At 36.9% G+C, this 18,949-nt stretch overlaps 1 protein-coding gene across 11 annotated transcripts in view; it reads right to left on the bottom strand.

The window, feature by feature from the left end:
• Positions 1–18,949, bottom strand: part of cadps2 (calcium dependent secretion activator 2) — a 307,122-nt gene that overhangs the window by 188,395 nt on the left and 99,778 nt on the right. For all 11 annotated transcript variants that reach the window (XM_062982339.1, XM_062982340.1, XM_062982338.1 and 8 more), the window contains exon 3: positions 17,511–17,843. In XM_062982339.1, the coding sequence (XP_062838409.1) occupies positions 17,511–17,843 (333 nt within the window). The remainder of the gene's footprint in view (positions 1–17,510; positions 17,844–18,949) is intronic.

The following is an 18,949-nucleotide window of genomic DNA, read 5'->3' as shown; positions in this document are numbered from 1 at the left end:
GAGAGAGCTTTAGTGGTTGTGTGGCCAAACAAATGAGGTACACAGCACAGTTCTGGAATGAGGAAAAGGAGAACACTCCATAAGGCGCAGATTATATTTGCAGCTCTCATTGCCTCTTTATTGCACTTCAACAGGCAATATTGACAAACATTAAGATTTAAAAAATGTAATAAGAGTTTATAGAGCTTTGCATTAAATGAGGGTTTATTAAATACTAGAATTGATCATAGATGCTTAAGATTTTTTGTGTGTCAGGAGTGACTTGAGAAACTGCAAGTCGCTTCTGGTGTGAGAGAATTGGCCGTTTGCAAGGACGTTGCCCAAGGGACGCCCGGATGTTTAATGTTTTTACCATCCTTGTGGAAGGCTTCTCTCATGTCTCATGCTTATGATAATACAGTGTTATCAAACTCTCTTGCCTCAGATTAGTAATATTTATCTATTTACATTATAGATTAGGCTGGTTTCACATTAATAAAATTTAAAGTAAACTTTAAAAAGTACCAAATTTTCATGGATAGGCCCTCATTGATAGTTACTAGAAAATACAAAGTAGAAATATGGAACATCATGCCATGAAAATACAGCATCACATGTGCAAATATTGTTCCCCTTCCAGATTACTATAGACTTCATCACACTAGAGCAGGGGATTCTCAAACTGTGCTCTGTGGAGCCCTTAGAACTTTGCAGATGATAGTGAGGGGCTCCATGGTGCTATGTTGCTTCCCGCCTCCTCCTCTTTCCTCCTCCTGTGAATTGCAGGGAAATTAAACTTTTAAGCTGCCAAAAACAGCATCAGCATCCTTTTGTGGCACAGAGCATTTCTCCCTTGCCTCCCTTACTGCCCAGACTCTTCTCCTTGCCACCCAGACTCTTCCCCTCTCCCTCCGCTTTCTTTGCTTTCAAAACCCTTTTTCCTCCCACCATTGAGGGGGTGCTTTGATTGTGTTTTTCCTGCATGGCAGAAGGGGGTTGGACTGGATGGCCTCTGGGGTTTCTGTTGTTGTTGATGATGATGATGATATTGTGATTACAAAGGATGGGTGGCCATCTGTTTGGGTGCTTAGATTTGTGCCTTTCCTGTATGGCAGAAGGGGGTTGGACTGAATGACTTTGGGGTCATGTTTATATTGGTTAAAATTGTTCTTCATTTTAAATATAGTATTGTTCTTGCAGAGCCCCCGGTGGCGCAGCGGATTAAACTGTTACGTTACTGAACTTGCTGACCAAAAGGTTGGCAGTTCAAATCCGTGGAGCTCCTGCTGTTAGCTCCCACTTCTGCCAACTTAGCAGTTCGGAAATATGCAAATGTGAGTAGATCAATAGGTACCACTCTGGAAGGTAACGGTGCTCCATGCAGTCATGCCGGTCACATGACCTAGGAGGTGTTTATGGATAATGCCGGCTCTTCAGCTTAGAAATGGAAATGAGAAACAACCCCCAGAGTCGGACACGACTAAACTTAATATCAGGGGAAAACCTTTACCTTATCTATTGTTCTGTCTTTTTTTTTGGATTGTGCGAAAAGAATGAATAATTGTATGTATAAATATATAAAGACTGATCAGTGTGGTTTCGTGAAAGGGAGGGAAATGCCAAATTTAATAGGGTGAGTAATAAATAAAGTTTGGGTATCTCAATATGAAAAAACAAAAGTAGGGATATTAGCTCTGGACCTATTCAAGGCATTTGATTGTGTGGAATGGAGAACATTAAAAACAATTATGAATAAATTCAGAATAGGGAATAAAATGAAAGGATTGATAGAACAATTTTATTCAAACAATACAGCGATAGTAACCATAAACGATGGAGTGACAAGAGAAATAAAGGTAACGAGGGGAACAAGACAAGACTGCCCTTTGTCGCCAATACTGTTTGCCATAGCAATAGAATTACTTTCAAATGTAATAAGAAAAGATGAGAATTAGAAGGGGTTAGAACAACAACAAAACAAAAAGTTAATTTATTCGCAGACGATACGCTATTGATAATTAAGAATATGTGTGCCAATATGGATAGAATAAAATTACATTTAGAGATATTTGTTAAAATAACAGGTTTACAAATCAATTGGAATAAATCAGAAATGATGTTACTTAACTATACAAAAAAGGAAGAAGACTTTATGAAACAAGCTAAAATGAAAATAAAGATCAAGAACAAAATAAAATACTTAGGAGTAACTATAACCAAGGATCTACATGAAATGGAAGAGGTAAACGTTACAACTTTAAGGAAAGCAATTCAAAAGAAATTACTAGAATATGAAAATATTAAATTATCATGGTTCGGAAGGATAGCGTTAGTCAAAATGAAAATTCTTCCAAGGATAAATGTTATATTTAGAATGGTACCACTACAAATTTCAGAAGAGGAATTAAGTAAATGGCAACAAATGATTAATAAATATTGCAATGGTAACAAGAAAAATAGGTTAAATAAATAACTGTGGTATAAATCACAGAAGGAAGGAGGTCTAGCACTCTCCAATATTAAAAAATACTACGAAGCAAATAGGATGAGATTAGTTATAGAAGGGATGATAAATAAGGAGGATTTGGAATGGTTGGAGGAAGATTCGGAAGAAGCAGAGGAAAAAATTTGGAACATATTTTTCAAAGATTTAAAAAGGAAAGAAATTAAGGGAGTAAAAACCCCAATGTTGAGAAATGTGCTAGAAATTTGGAATAGAGATAAGAAAATATTATTGTCAGAAAGTTCAACATTAACACCAATAATAATGGATAGGAAATTCCCAAAAAACCTAAAGAATATTTTGGATGAAAAACTAAGAGAAAAGAATATAGACAAAATTGGAGAATGGATAAAGGTGGATATGAAGAAAGAAACTATACTGAAAGAATTTAGAGATACTAAACTCTCATGGTTCCATTGCTTACAGTTAGAGCAATGGTTCAAGAATTGGAAAAAAGTAATAGGGAAGGAGGCAAACTTACACAATTTGAACAAATGACACAAAAGGAAAGAGCAATGGGAGAAGGCCACAAAATGAAAGGAATAACTAGCAAAATATACAAGATAATAATTGCAATTAAGGGGGAAAAAAAATAAAGGATGCAATATTAAGAGAGATATGGGAAGAAGATCTAGGGACTAAGATAGGGGAAGTGGATTGGATACAGTTATGGGATCAAAGACATTTAACGAATTTATCGATACGTGTTAAAGAAAATTATTATAAATTGGTTTGGAAATGGTATTTAACACCAGTAAAGATAGCAAACATCAATAAGAACGCCACAAAAAATTGTTGGAGAGGTTGCCAGGAAGTGGGCACATACATACATATGTGGTGGCAATGTAAATATGTAAACGTATTTTGGGGGAAAGTATTTAGAGAAATAGAAACTATAATGGATATGAAGATAGGAAAAAGCGCAAGTATTGCATTGTTGTCATTATATAATGTTAAGAAATTGAAAAAAACAGAGAAGGATGCAATAAATAACATGCTAACCACAGCAAGGTTGTTGATAGCAAGGAACTGGAAAGGTAAAATAAATATACAAATAGAAGAATGGTACAAAGAACTATGGAAATTAGCAATAAATGATAAGTTGACTTGTAGGTTAAGAGTTAAGAAAGGGGTATGGAAGAAAAATGACTTTGACGAGGTTTGGGGAAAATTTATTGATAATGGTTTAAAAGAAGTAAATGGGAAATTACCTCCACAAGAAGAAATGGTATTTTGGAAAGAGAATGCAAATTGAAATGGCTCGGAGGGAGGTGGGCACAGAGGTGAATAAAACAACATACAAGATACATGTACATATATTGTTGATGCAATGAATTATGTATGGAATAGAAGAATATGTAATGTACTGAGGTAGTGATGTATTTTAAGAAAATTAATAAAATTTTATTTAAAAAAGAAAAGAAAAAGAAATTGAGATGAGAAACAACCCCCAGAGTCGGACACGACTAAACTGAATATCAGGGGAAAACCTTTACCTTATCTATTGTTCTGTCTTTTTTTTTGGATTGTGCGAATTAGTTCACACAAACACTCTCCATCCATCTGCCACAGGTCCGGCCCATGTCTGATATATATACATTAAATATAATATAATATAACATGTAAACATATCTTGGGGCTCCATGAGAAACTTTTGCTTCAAAAAGGGTTCCACAACTGAAAACATTTGAGAGCCCCTGCACTACAGCATCTATTCATGTTAGATGCTGTAATTCTGCAGGAGGTAGCAAACTCCAGTTGCTGCCTCCTGCAGAATTGTGGGGTTTGTAGTTTAGTGAAGAATCTTTAAAATGCTCAGCCAGAGAGGACCTGAGCCTCACTAAACTACCAACCCCAGAAATCTGCAGGAGGCAGCCACAGGATTTAAAGTGGATAGATGTTCAAGTATGACAAGGTCCTATGTCATGAGAATATATCACATTTGCAAATATTTTTTTCATTATTCTTTTCTACAGTCAGAAATCGTGCGAAAGCTAACTCTTTTGTGTTTTTCAAGGCAAGGTGGATATAGGATTTTTTTCCCTACAAAAGCAGAAGTACAAGGTTAATTGTTCATGCATCCTTAGTGTGACAGACACTGTCACAAATTAATAAGACAAAGGCTACATTCAGGTGTAATGCTAAAGCATGGTTCAAGATCATAAGCCTAGTTTTGCACTGTGCTCATATACTGCCCAAAAAACTAGAAGTTTCTCTTTCAGTTTTAAATTACACACTATTATGTTAGTTAAATCCTAAATAATGTTAACTATGTTGAATGACTCTACTCTAAGGTTGGCTGTGTTGACAGTAACCATAATTAAAATTGAAGCAAAGTCTTCTGAATACCTTGTGATCACTAGGCATGGAGAGGACACACATATTAACAGAATCCAGGTTCAGTCCTGGCAATATGCCATCGTTGTTTAGCATTATGCCCAAATCAGTGGGTGCAGAAAGTTAACACATTAACAAAATAATCAGCTACGCATTTACTTTCTGCATAATCTTATATTCTGTCAGAGATTTCTTATTTTCAAAAATTGCCCACATCTTTGCTCAATTGAAGTGTGCAAATGAAAAAAACAGACGTTCTAAAGAAAAACATTCCATCAGCCCACTCTATTTGGATCACACAATCACTGGTGTATGTGACTTTGTAAATTTAATTAAACCAACCATACCAATGAAACTAATATGGCCTAATCTCCTAAACTCCGAAATAATGGAAAACAGAGTAGATAATCTCTCTTTAAAATGAACATGAATGATTATTGCATGACACCAGCAAATTAGTTTCTTCAATGGCATACTTCAGTTTGGAGAAAGCCGTTGAAAAAAAATCCATCAAAGGATAGAAGTAAGAGCTTGACAATGGAACTGACTACATATCTGCAGACAAAAGTTAAAAAAACAAAAAAACAAAAACAAAATGAGCACATTGGAAAGATCTGCACTGCCATTTCTAGGAGGTAATATTCACTAATTATATGTTGCCAGGAATGAACACTGACAATAAAAATAATCATAGAGTCTTTAAAAATAGTTACTAACAACATCTGGATCTATGATTAACCAAAACTGCCACTTTCAAACACACACACACACAAACACAGACAGAAGAAATACATCTGTGCAAATTCTGATATCCGTCGTTTAGGTATCTAGCTACACATGTTATGCAACATTTAGTTAGTAGAATTCTGGACAGCATCACTTCAGACTGCTGATCTTCCCAACTATAAGACATAATTGAGAGAATTATGCTGTCTAAAGCAGTGCATCTACACTACACCTTAGGGTGCATCTACACTACAGAATTAATAAAGTTTGACAACCATTTTAACTGTCATGGCCTAATGCTATGGAATTCTGGGATTTGTAGTTTGGTGAGTCACCTCCTCAGCAGAGAAGGTTAAAGACTAATAATAAAACACACTGGTGGAGATCCAGGAAACAGAGCTGTGTTGCTCTAAACATGACTGAAGCAAAATTTGCAGCATTATCAGAAGTAGTAGGTGAACTACAGTGGGCAAGATAATTGTGGCAAGACATTGGCGAAAAGTATGAAATGCCAATAACTGTAAAGGAAGATTCACAGGCATGCATTGCCATGGCTGAGGCTGAGAATCTGATGAATAGAACGAAGTATATTGGTGTGTGTTATCAAAATGTGAGGCATTTTTTCCCACTCTTGTGGGGTCTTGCACCACTAATCCTTACAAATGTACAAGGCATTCTCAGAAACATAGTAACTAAAGAGGTCCAACAAAATACCATATGTCCAGTCTTTTGATTATAAAGTAGAACGGTCAACCATTTATCTCCCTTATCTTGTTTGATTTCAGAGAAATGAAACCCAAAAGTAGTAGTTGTTTTTAGGAAGACAGCATTTCATTCTAACACTCCAATTCTCATGGACTCTAATTTGTTCAGGTTGCTTTGAAGATAAGTTCATGATATTCCTGGAAACATACAAACATGTCTAAAATATGTTTCAAAGCCTCCCCTCACTAATACTGAAAACATGGCTCATTTGAATAATGCTCTAATTCAGAGCATCCTCTGCTTATACAAAAGGACTTGCTGCAACATAATGTCGAACCAGGGAAGAACGGCTTGATGAGCATTGTAAGGTGGTCATAAAAGGCAGAGAAAACATTTGTCCAACCTTTGAGATTAACAGTTTGGAGGTTTAAAGCTGCTTAGCATTTATTTGTGGCCAGATGGCCATCACTTTTTAACAACAGTCTCATCCTATATTTTATTTCCTTATGAGCCAATTTTGGATTCATGAACTTGAATCTGTTTTTGGCTCATAGAAAAAAGCCCTTATTTGTAACACCTTACTCTTACTGCAAACCTGTCTTAATTGAGTATACATTTAGCTATTGTGTGAAACCCACTGTAAATTTCTACCATGAGCAACTGAACAATAAGCTATTTGTCTGTAGTGTTTCACAAGGCCTGAAGCTCCTTGCCAAGCAGGCTTTCAACAGCACAGCTTCTCCAGGTGGAAGGGCAGTCAATACTAACTGTTCTCAGCAGAGGCACTTGCCACAAATTGCAATTTCAATGCTTGCACGCATTAACTTTAGCAGGGCTTCCATGGGAATATTTGGTAAAACAGGGAGATGGTAATTGGCTTGATAAAGGCTTTGCATCCAGTTTCCTTTGTGTTCCTTTTTCTCTACTTATAACAAAGGATGTGGGAATGTACTGAATAGGGATAAATGCTATTTGAAAATAGAAGCGGTATAGTAACCCCAATGAATATCAGCACCATGTACATGTTCTTCATGAAAGTCATTTTCAATAGTAAATAAAAGAACCAATTGAGCTGGATGTTGAGAGGGATAATTACTTAGAAACTGGTATTCTAATGAAACACTCCTATCATTCAAACAACAAAAACCCTCCTCATATGTGTACTGACTTGAAACCTTGAAAATAAAAAAGACTGAGCAATACAAGGAAGCCGGTTTAAAAACAAAATATCAGTGCCTGCTTGGAGTATTGTCTCTATGTACACAGTGAGAAGTGCAAATTCTTTCCTCCAAACTACTTTCCCCTTCTCTAAGGTTTCATTTCTTACAGAGTCATGGCATACCTACAAACATTCCTCATTGGCAGAGCTGGAAGGTCCATGGTCAGAAATTATGTCATTGCTCAGGGTTTACAAGACTACTCTAAGAGCCACTGCTGCAGGTAAGTAACCTGTTCTTTCTTATATTGAGCTTGACTGGACATTGAAATTTTGTAGTCCCTCGTGCTCAAGACTTGCAAACCAAGGTTGATGGAACCACCTGGGCCGAGCAAGGTGAACTCACAGTTGTTGTTGAGCCATGCCCCCCCCCCCCCAATTTATACTTTACCAAGAGACTTCAAACAAATAATATTTTCTTTTTTCTTAAAACATTTTACATAGACCTAGAGTTGTGAAATACCCAAGGACTAGACTAGAGGTTCTAGAACAGATGTAACAGCAGCAGCTGTACCCACATAAACTCTATAAATTCTAACCCTTTAATAAAATGTATTCACTTGATGACTTTGTATAACTTGTATCTTTTATGTACAATGTGCTATGCCAATTCCAGTGTATAAACTATTTCTAATATATGTATCAAAATGAAACTCTCCATATCCTAATTTACATAATCCCTTGGGAAAGAAGATGATGGCCAAGATCCCTCCAGCTATTTCCTAATCCAGATAGCTATCAGCATCTTTGTATGTGTGTATAGACAAATGCTCCTCTTTGTCAACAACTCAGGGTGTTTGTTAATTTAACTTGAGGCTGAGAGTCTGCCGCTCCCGTGGAGGAGGGGGGCTTAGTAATTATGAATTCATTAACTCTCTATGCCAGCAGCCAAGCTCTTGATTGTCTACAATCATCACCTTTGTCTTTTGGTCTTGCACCTTTGTTTCACACGGAATGAGACACTTGAATTAATCAGAGACTTATCAGCATGTCTATACCATTATTTCCTCATGGATTGTGCCTTCCTGGGGGTGTCTCTGAAATAGATTGGTTCTTTGAACTGACCAACCTCCCTGCCATGGGAATCTCCTCCTGCAGGTTGTGGCATCAAGGGAACTCCCAGCCAATCCCGGCGTGGCTCCCAATCTGCCTCTTTTCCAGCCAATTAGGGGAGGGGGCGGGAAATCTGAATAGCTGTCGGAACTGTATAAGATGTAATGTATCTCTCTGTGAGTTTATTCTTGTACCTTTTGAAGCAAAATGTTTGTACTTGCATATTTTTTGACTGAATCATATTAAATCTCTGACTGTGTTGCTTTCAATCTGAGGAGTGTGTTTCTCTATCCTGACTGATCTGGTTTAGTAGATGCTCACTGGGCACGTGTCTCTTAGCTGCGGTTCTAGCTGAAATCACTACACAGTCACTTCCTGTGTTTGTAAATCTGGGGGGAAAAAGTGCCATAGAACATGGAACAGATTTTTAAACTACCTTACCAAGGAATTTATAGTTTTCTTGACAAGTATGAAGTTTTTAATGAATTGGAAAGCATGTGAAGCTTCAAAGCACTTGCCAAGTGAATTCTTGTGCTCTGTAAAATTCTTATATCAATGTAACTATGGAGATACCCAGAGTTTCCCTTTGCAAAACAAAGGTTAACCACTTTATATACATTTTAGAAGTTATTTGAGATTAAAGATTTGTTTAATCACTGTATTCATTATTGTTCCCCTACCATTCTTTAGAAAGACTAGAAAAACAACAGCTTTCTGGTGAAAGGAAGAAATACCTTTCGGGTCCCACCCACTTTTCATGAAGTGAAAAAAAAATCAATGGTTGTCAGGGTCAAGTGATTTTCTCTCTAAATCTCCTCTTTACTTGCAAAAAGGAATAATTGTTTCCTAACACCACACTTTTTTTGTTCTGGTTTGCAATACAGTGTGCCCTCACTTTTCACAGGGGATAGGTTCCAGGCCTGCCAGCAATTTCAATAAGTATAGCCCCCCTCCCTCCCTCTTTTAACATACTGTACTGTATTTCTTGTTTTTCCTGAGGCGATGAGGAGCAGGCAGAGCCTACTGGCGCGGCCTGCAGGTGGCTGAGGAGGAAGCGCAGGCTGAGTCACATGCCTCAAACTGAGTCCTTTTGTGCCTGTGAGGGGAGGGCGGGCCAAATGGGAAAATCCACGAAATAGCGAATCCGCAGAACCCGAACCGTAAATTAGCGAGGGAGCACTGTATATAAAATTTAATGACAACAGGCATGGAACACATCAAGAGTAGCAAACGTGGTGTAGCCACCTTCAGGCAGGTTATATTGCAATTATCTCTCCACAACCAAGTCACTTTTAAAACCCTACACAGTTTGGGTCTAGGTTACCTGTAGGTTTGCCTTTTCCCATATAATCTGCTCCTTAAGTCCTCTGAGGGATGCTGAGTCCAACCAGCCAGAACCCGGCTGGCAACCATCACTCAGAGAACCTTTTCATTGGCGACCCCTGGACTACAGAATGACCTGCCGGAAGAAGTCCAACAGCTAAATGAGCTGTCATAATTTAAGACATAACTCAAGCTCCATTTCTTCTGACAGGCCTACCCAGTCAACTTTAAACCATGAGTTTTGGCTTTGCATTCTATTTCCACTGTATTTTGACCTTTATACCATGTGTTTTGGTGTATGTATTTTATGTTGATGTGTTTTGACTGTGTTATAACCCACCTTGAGCCACTAGGAGAGGCAGGTAACAAATTTTATTATTATTATTATTATTATTATTATTATTATTATTATTATTAGATGATGATGATGATGATGATGATGATGATGATGATGATAGATTAGAGGCCACAGGTTGTAAGTAATGTCAGAAAAAAACCCGAGAAGACCTGCTAATGACAGGGTATCTTCAATATCTCTCATCCATAGAATTACCATAAGTCAAAGAAAACTTGAAGACAATTAGCAACTACAAGAAACACAACTTTTCTCCACTAGCTAAAGCTTATTTCTGTGAATCTTTTAAATGTACAAATTAGTTACTCAGAGTGTAAAATATATGCTTTTTTGGGTGTATACAATATTTCTAGGAAATACACACTAAGCCTTCAAATTGCATGAATGTTAGTGGCATACTGAACATAACCTTACAAGTTTGAGAAATGCTTCTTTTGAAAATGCTTTTATCAAGACTCTCAATCTAGCACAAATTATTTCCATTTCTATATTATTGGAATAGTTGCAGACACTTAAAAGAGACCACATTGTGAGAGTATTTATGAAATTTGTTACAATTGTATATCCTGTATTTCTTCAAATTCAATAAAGAAGGTTATTAATTTTGGAAAAGGACCACTCATATTTAAAAAGTTTCAATACATGTATGTAAGGTATATTTAAACTTAAGAGTTATATTTCATGCTGAAGATGACATAAGTACAGCTGAGAGGTTTTTTCCCAAAATTATTTAAACTCTTCACTGATTTTGTAGCAGCAGCAGACAGCAGAACGTTCAGAGTCGCTCTATATGGGAACCACATTAATCTGAAATGAAACACTTTAAATATAGGTGCTATCTATGAACATTCTTAGCCTAGCAGAGGTATTTATAATGTAATTCATGCCAATATGAAGATTATTTTATAACCGATCTTGTAGGATATATAGACAGGCATCCCCCAGTTTCAGAGACGAACTGTAGGCAGCTGTCAAGTGGGAATAAAAAAACCAGCTAACAAGCCAGGAGCCAGAACTCCTTAAGATGAACTTTCCCATGCAAAGTCCTAGCCAAAAGTTTTATGCATTTTCCTGGTGAAAACAGCCAATTCTGTTTGGTAGGTGAAAGCAATTTGGTAGATGTATGCAATTTATGTTCTCCAGATACAGTTGTACAGCATATACCATCAGCCAAGGTATCTTGGTGACAGGTTTCAATCAGAGCAGGTACTAGAACACGATGAACATTTAGGAGAAACTCTGAACCATTTTTTTTTTGCTGAGATGACATTGACTATTATTCAATTTTCTTTAATTTAAAAATGATTCTTAAAAAAATTCAGAGAAGATTCATTGATAAAGCTTTTGTAAGCCTTTAAATACCAATATAGCTGCACGAAGGGCTCATTTAACCAAAAGCTTCTTGTTATGAATTGCTACTTCACTACCCATAGTTCTCAAAGATCCAATGCTAACCAAGTTGCATCATGATGCTCAGCCATCGCACATGACATCAAAATATCATACCTTGCTCTGGTTGCTTATGCAGTGATTCAGGAGATCAGTTCTAAGTTATATACTTCTCTTATGGACACATCATAAGCACCAGGTATTGGGGAAAAAACAATTCACATTTTAGAAGTCTCATACTTTCCCTTCAGAAGACAAAAACAGCAATATTATACTTCAGCTTTTTTATCACATAGGAAACAGATTATTCACAACTTGAAGGCTAACCATGCCGAGAGACCTTTAATTTCATTTTGCTTGACTTCCATTCTCTCTTCACGCAGTCCTGTACCTCATCTCATATATCACTGACTCTTCATTGTGGCCACAGCTGCACCTCTTGTTTGCTGACCTTCTATGAACTCGTATTTCTTCTTTCTCTTATATCTGGCTGCTTTAGCTTGCTCCATCCACAGCCTTCCACTCTCTTTCATATTGTTCAGAAACATACACATGTACACACAGGATTGTCTGACCTTCCCTATAAGCTTTAGGGGAATTCAAGCTTTGAAATTTCTTACATTTGCATATCCTCCGATGCAAACCAGTAAGAATTTATTCTAAATAACCTATATTTTGGGTCAGGCTACAAGCCTCATTAGAGACAATGCGTATGAATATTGCTCTGTGAAATACTGGATGGAAACTATTCTGTATGACCAATATGCTTTGCTCTAGCAAGATTTATAGATTCACAAACCATGGCCTCTGTCCCTTCACACACAGAACTCTTCAGCATGTACAAAGCCAAACAACAATTGAATCAGACAGTTTAATCCCTTTCATAACAAGTCATATTCTACAACTCATCCCAGGTAATTGCAGAAATTTTGTGATGAAATGTTTCCATAGTAATATGTAGATGCCATTAAACCATCCAAAGGGGGGAACTGGTGTTCTGTCAAAGAGCATATAGAAAATAGTCCAAATGTAAAAGCCCCAAATTCAAACTGAAGCTAAAAAAACTAGGCAGGGCAACAAGTAAGGAGCTTGTGGTAGTCTAAAAAGAGGGGGGTTGGAGAAGCACGTTCAAAGATATGTCTATTAGATCAGTAAAAGAATAGCAGCACTTTTTTAGCAAAAGTATTTCCCTGCTTGCTGTTTACCATCAGTTGAGAAATGATCTCAAGAGAACAACTATTAATATTTTTTCTTACTATTTTTGCATGGATAATATACACCATCAGCATTTAAAGGGAGAGAAAAGACTCTTCAAATTGTCTGCTCAAACTGTATGCACTTAACAGTACTCCTGGTAATATTTTCACACTTTTTGCAGAAAAGCAATTATTCAAAACCAGAAAAGCAATTACTTCAGAAATAGGAAAAAAGGCACAATATAATAATAACTTTATTTATATCTCACCACCATCTCCCAAAAGGGACTCGGGCGGCTTATAAAGCAGCACATTACAGTGCCATACAACACATAAATACACCAGAAATTTACCAGAATCAATAACAGCCTCAAATGACATAAGATAACACTTGCAAGAATTAACTAAAACACAATAAAATATGCAAAAACAATAAAAAACTAAACACATAATAAAAGTGAAAATAAGTGTGTGTATGTGTGTGTATGTGGCTGGGGTGTCCACTTACACAGACAAGCTCCTGCCTCCACAAGCAGTTATAGCTCCTACTACCCAGGAAACATCAATGGCCCTTCTTCCAACAACAAACAACAAAACTTTATCTATATACCTCTCTATCTCCGATAAGGACTCAGAGCGGTTTACACATCATAAAAACATTCAATACATATACATAATACAAAATACAAGAACCAATACAATAGCATTTAACAAACATGTTTAAAATTCCAACATTTTAAAACAATATAATACCTAGTAAGAGCAATTGCAGATCGTTCCATTCGGCCTACTGTATAGCTATCAGGTAGGACTAATAGAATAAACACCATAACAAAATCAAAAGAGCAGGTAAAGTACAGGAGAGATGTCATGTAATAATCAAGTGTGGTGTCTAGAATTGCAAAGTAAGCACTTCCAAAAGACAATTTTGATCCCAGTTTTCATTTAATGGCTAAAGTGGCACCTAAGGCTTCACGTTAATCATTTCCAAAAACCTGTTGGAACCACCAAGTTTTCAAATCCCTACGAAAAGATGTTAATGATGGTGCTAATCTTAGCTCTTTGAGTAGGGCGTTCCGGAGGGGGGGGGGGGCACCACCGAGAATACCCTCCCTCTCATCCCCACCAGCCGTATCTGGGTATCCAATGTCATTGCAGGTTACTGTGAGCGCCATGAACATGTACAAGAGCCCTGCCAATGTCTTTCACAAATCGAGCTGGTCATTGACCGTAATAAAAGTTTACTTACTTTCACAAACACCACACTGCCCACTACCCAAGTGATGACTTTCATACGGGGACAGTTTCATACCAGATTTTATGTGTTTCCTTTGCCACAGACACCCCAGTGTTTCTTACTCTCTCCATTAGTGTGGAATTTGCATGACTCCACCCAATGCCTCTCCCTTAACACTTTCCTATTCTTTTCAATGGCACACAGCAAATAGAAGACTTGATCAGCAACTAAACATACTAGAGAGGTTTGGGGAGAATTCACCATGTTTTATAGAATTTGCAGGTACTGGGATATATAGTTAACCTGCAATCAAATGAGCATTCTGAACTCCACCAATGATGGACCTGGAACTAACTTGGCACACAGGACCTCAATGACAAACAAAAAATACTGGAGGTCTTTGGAGGGATTTAGAGGAGTTGTAGTTCACCTACATCCAGAGCACAATATGAACCCAAACAATGATGGATCTGGACCAAACTTGGCATGCATACTTGATATGTCCAAATTTAAATACTGGTGGGTTTCAAGGGGAATTGGCTGGATATTTTGGAGTTGTACATACTGGGATTTATAGTTCACCTGTAATCAATAAGCATTCTGAACAAAGATGGAATTGGACCAAACTTGGCACATAGAGCCCCCATAACCAGCAAAAAATACTGGAGGCCTTTGGGGGAAATTCACCTTGATTTGGGGGATACTCGATGTGTCCAAATTTGAATAGTGGTGGGTTTTGAGGGGAAATGGCCTGGACATTTTAGAGTTGTACATACTGGGATTTATAGTTCACTCTGACTCTTCGTGACCTCATGGACCAGCCCTAAACACTAAAGGAAGTTAACACTATCATTTAATCTGCCAATAGGCATAAATCTAAGGAAATAGACTGAGACAGTCAGCCATCCATATTTCCTGAGGATAAGGGTGCAGGACTCCCTGAAAGTGAATAAAGAAATTTGAATCTCTCTAGGAATTTCTAGGTCTTCCAGCATGACTCTATGATCAAGTTCTTTAGGAAGCTTACCACAAAATTGCACCTAGAGATTCCTACAGACGCAATGATTATCTCCTTACTACTTGTATGCAAGCCCTCTTTCTTCTAACAGCAGACAAGATGTTATTTCATGAGATTCCTACCCCCCATCTCCTGCATGTACGATCCAAATACTCCTCCCAGAATACTTTATTACTGAAAAGAACTTTACAGTACCATAAGGACTTATTATGTCACAAATATATCCAGAGCCATGTCTTTCAGATGGGTACAATACTCGCTTTAATAGTAGGTGTGTTGGTGCATGTCAGGAGTGCCCAACCTTCTAATGTCCAGGGGCTGTACATGCTCCCACTGTTACATGGGGTGAACTAATTTTCTTGCAACTTCATAAATTTTCTTCTGGCCAAGTTGCCTCAGATCTGGGTGGATCTTTTAGTTCCTGGACAAAATTCACTTGTGGTTTTGAAGAAAGCTTTCCCGTTGCCAAAATACTTCTGGGATCTCAAACGCTAAAAATTACAAATTTCCAGAAGGCATGAAGAGCCATATTTAGTGCTTTAAAAATGAGTTGGGAAGGAGGACTGACCATAGACCACACTAGGACTACCATGTAAGCAATCTGCTGCATTCTGCCCATATGTGATACTCTCTCATACATGCATGTGTGCACACACACACGCAACAATATTATTAAAAAGAAATATCTATATGTTCATTAGATTATACATAGTTGTGAGGGATATGATTTTTATTCTTTTACTTTAAGTAGTGCAAAGTACATTGATAAGCACTGTATAAAAGAACAACAATGTATAAGCAGTCCCCAACTTACAAACATCCGACTTACAAATAACTCATAGTTGAGAACGGGGGATGAGACAACAGGAAGCAAGAAAAATATTCACCTCAGAAGGAAAATTCACTCCTGGAAAAGTTATCATGGGGGGAAAAGGTGTTTCAGCTGAAGCTTTATCGCCAATAATTCTTTCCATAACAAGCCATTTTTTTTCAAAATCCAATTTTCACAGGTACAGAAAAGGGGCACAAACAGGAAAACAAACACTACAGGGGTGTTAGCCTTTCCCTATGCTATCCAAAGTGTGTATGTGTGTGTGCGTGTATAGTTCTGCTTAAAAATATACCTGTTCTTACATACAAATTAAACTTAAGAACAAATCTACAGAATCTATCTTGTTCATAACTTGGGGATTGTCAGTACTTTGTTTTAACGGAATGTAAAATCTAGACGACAATAGTATGACTCATTCCCAAATAGTGCACACTTGCAATGAACTGACTTAATAAGATAAATATAGAAGTGCAAATTGACAAGGCTCTTCCATTTAGTACAAATGCATATTGGGATGTTGCAATATTCGTTGCTGCAATTCTTGGGATCTTTTTTTTAAGTATCAGGATTTTTTTAAAAGTAACTCAACATTATTTCTGATATCCCAGACTATTTTCTGGCAGCAGTAAAACATTTTTCCCCACCATCAAGAAGGTTTCCTTTTAATTCTAAGACCTATAGGAACAATGAAGAGAAGAAAATATGTAATTTTCTTGCTTCTTCTTTTTTTAAAATATAGGGAAAAGCTAAAAGAAAAGAAAACCTTGTAGTCATTGAATATATATTGGGAAATAGACATGTTCAGTTCTTCTGGAAGCACTCCCAACATCCATAGACACTGGTCAGATAACAAAATCTCTGGTAGCCCTAATTTTTAACCTCATTTGACTGGAAATATTTTTAACAGCATCACCATTGGGATAATGTTGAAGGAGAGCTGAAAAAGCAGTGTTAGTTGTTACAGTGTGCCCGTAGGCAAACAATGTAATAAGCAATTGATTTCTATTACCTGATCCAACTGCACTGTGTGAGGTGTGTATACAACAGGCAAAGTAAAAAATAGCTGCCTCCAGAACCCCTTACTCAGTGGATATGACTACCAAAACATAGGAGGGAATGACAAAGCAGATAAGCCTTCCTCTTCAGCTCCTCCCGGAATGTTTAAAAAGTAGAGATAAACAAAATCACAAAAAAAGTGGAAGATTGTAAAATACTACTTGAAGTCTTCTTACTGAATACATCTGTAAGACGTATTCACTAAGACTTCTAGTCTCTAGAAGGTTCAAAGTGTTCTTGTTGACTTTCCAAAGCCTTATCTGATATAGGCGTTTCTTTACATATGTGCATATTGTTCTTTCTGAATAAAAGGTTTGATGGCTCATGTTGAAATGCTCCTTCTATGGTGTAACAATCCGTTCCCTTTCTTCCCCATGTTATTTCTGCCTTTATCAAATACTCTATTAAAGAACTAATGCCCAAAGCACATCTGCTTTTTCTAATTTAAATATAACTGCAATCTCTAAGAGAAATCAAGATCTTCTTAACATATTAAAATAGCTACAATTGGCTAAAATGGGCAAATCTAGGAATGGACAGAAAAAGAAAAAACTATGTGTGACTGAATGAAGATGAACTACTTACTTGACAGGCATTGTAGATCAATTGATGCTCCAGTTTCTTTATTCCAAGAATCTGCTGAAACATTTCATAAAGTTGTTCTTTGCTTAGAATCAGTTCAGATACAGCACTTAAAGGCATTCTATTGGGCTGTTTGTACAGGTCCTCCTCTCCCCTGGAAATGGCATCATACTTGGCAATCCATGAACTCAGAACAGTCTCCTTGCTCAACCCATCTATTTCAGGCAGGCTCCGAACCCTCTTTTCTATATTCTTCTTAAAAACATCTCTGAAGTCATTTGCTGAACATCCTCCACTCTGGACCATTCGGGCAACTCGCTCACTCTTAAGAAAAACCTTTTGAAAGAAGGAATATGCAGTTATTTAGGAGTCAAGCAGGTGAATAAACTTTGGTAAAGACATCAGTTAGAGATATACTTACAAACCCATACACCTCAAATAGTTATTGTTATAATTGTAATGTAATAAAACTATATTATTTCCCATTTCCCAATAATGTCAGTACTTGTAAAATAAATAAACAAACACACACAGAATGCAACAGGGTACTTTCATGGTTTAGCATTATATTGATAGTTTGATATAACTTAGATAGTTATAACAAAGAATACTCCTTAAAAATTGCAGAAGTCTCATCTTTGATAAAATCAGTGTAACTACTATGGGTCACAGATTATTTCAAAACTACTACAGTAGAGTCTCACTTATCCAACACTCACTTATCCAACGCATTTTTGTAGTCAATGTTTTCAATACATTGTGATATTTTGGTGCTAAATTCATAAATACAGTAATTACTATATAGCATTACTGTGTATTGAACTACTTTTCCTGTCAAATTTGTTGTATAACATGATGTTTTGGTGCTTAATTTGTAAAATCATAACCTAATTTGATGTTTAATAGGCTTTTTCTTACTCTCTCCTCATTATCCAACATATTCGCTTATCCAACGTTCTGCCGGCCCGTTTATGTTGGATAAGTGAGACTCTACTGTAATTTCAACAAATGTTTAAGCCCCAACTACACTGCCATATAATTCAGTTTGAAAATTAGTGTGGTTTTTTTTTGGAGGGGGGGAATTATTTAATAGCATTTCAGTGGGGAAAATCTATTTTGTGATACGAGCAATTTGAGTTAAGAGTTTGATCACGGAGCAAATTAAAACTCTTAAGTCAATGTATCACTGTACTGAAAAGTTCAACAAACTTGGGAAACATATGGTCCCCCAGATGCTGATGAAGTTTAGGTCCAAGTAGGGCTGCATTAACTAAGTGAGGAATGAAGAAAATTACAGTGCTATAATATTTGGAGGTTAATTCCCATCTCTGGCCAAGAAACAGGCCTTTGACATTGGCCTGAACCAGCACTGTGAATCTTGTGCCCATAATCTTAATTTTGGTCATGGAAGAAGATGAAATATGAATGTAAGAAATTGGAAA

The sequence above is a fragment of the Anolis carolinensis genome, chromosome 5 (assembly GCF_035594765.1).
Source record: "Anolis carolinensis isolate JA03-04 chromosome 5, rAnoCar3.1.pri, whole genome shotgun sequence".
NCBI lineage: Eukaryota > Metazoa > Chordata > Lepidosauria > Squamata > Dactyloidae > Anolis > Anolis carolinensis.
This window is presented reverse-complemented; position numbering and strand designations above follow the sequence as displayed.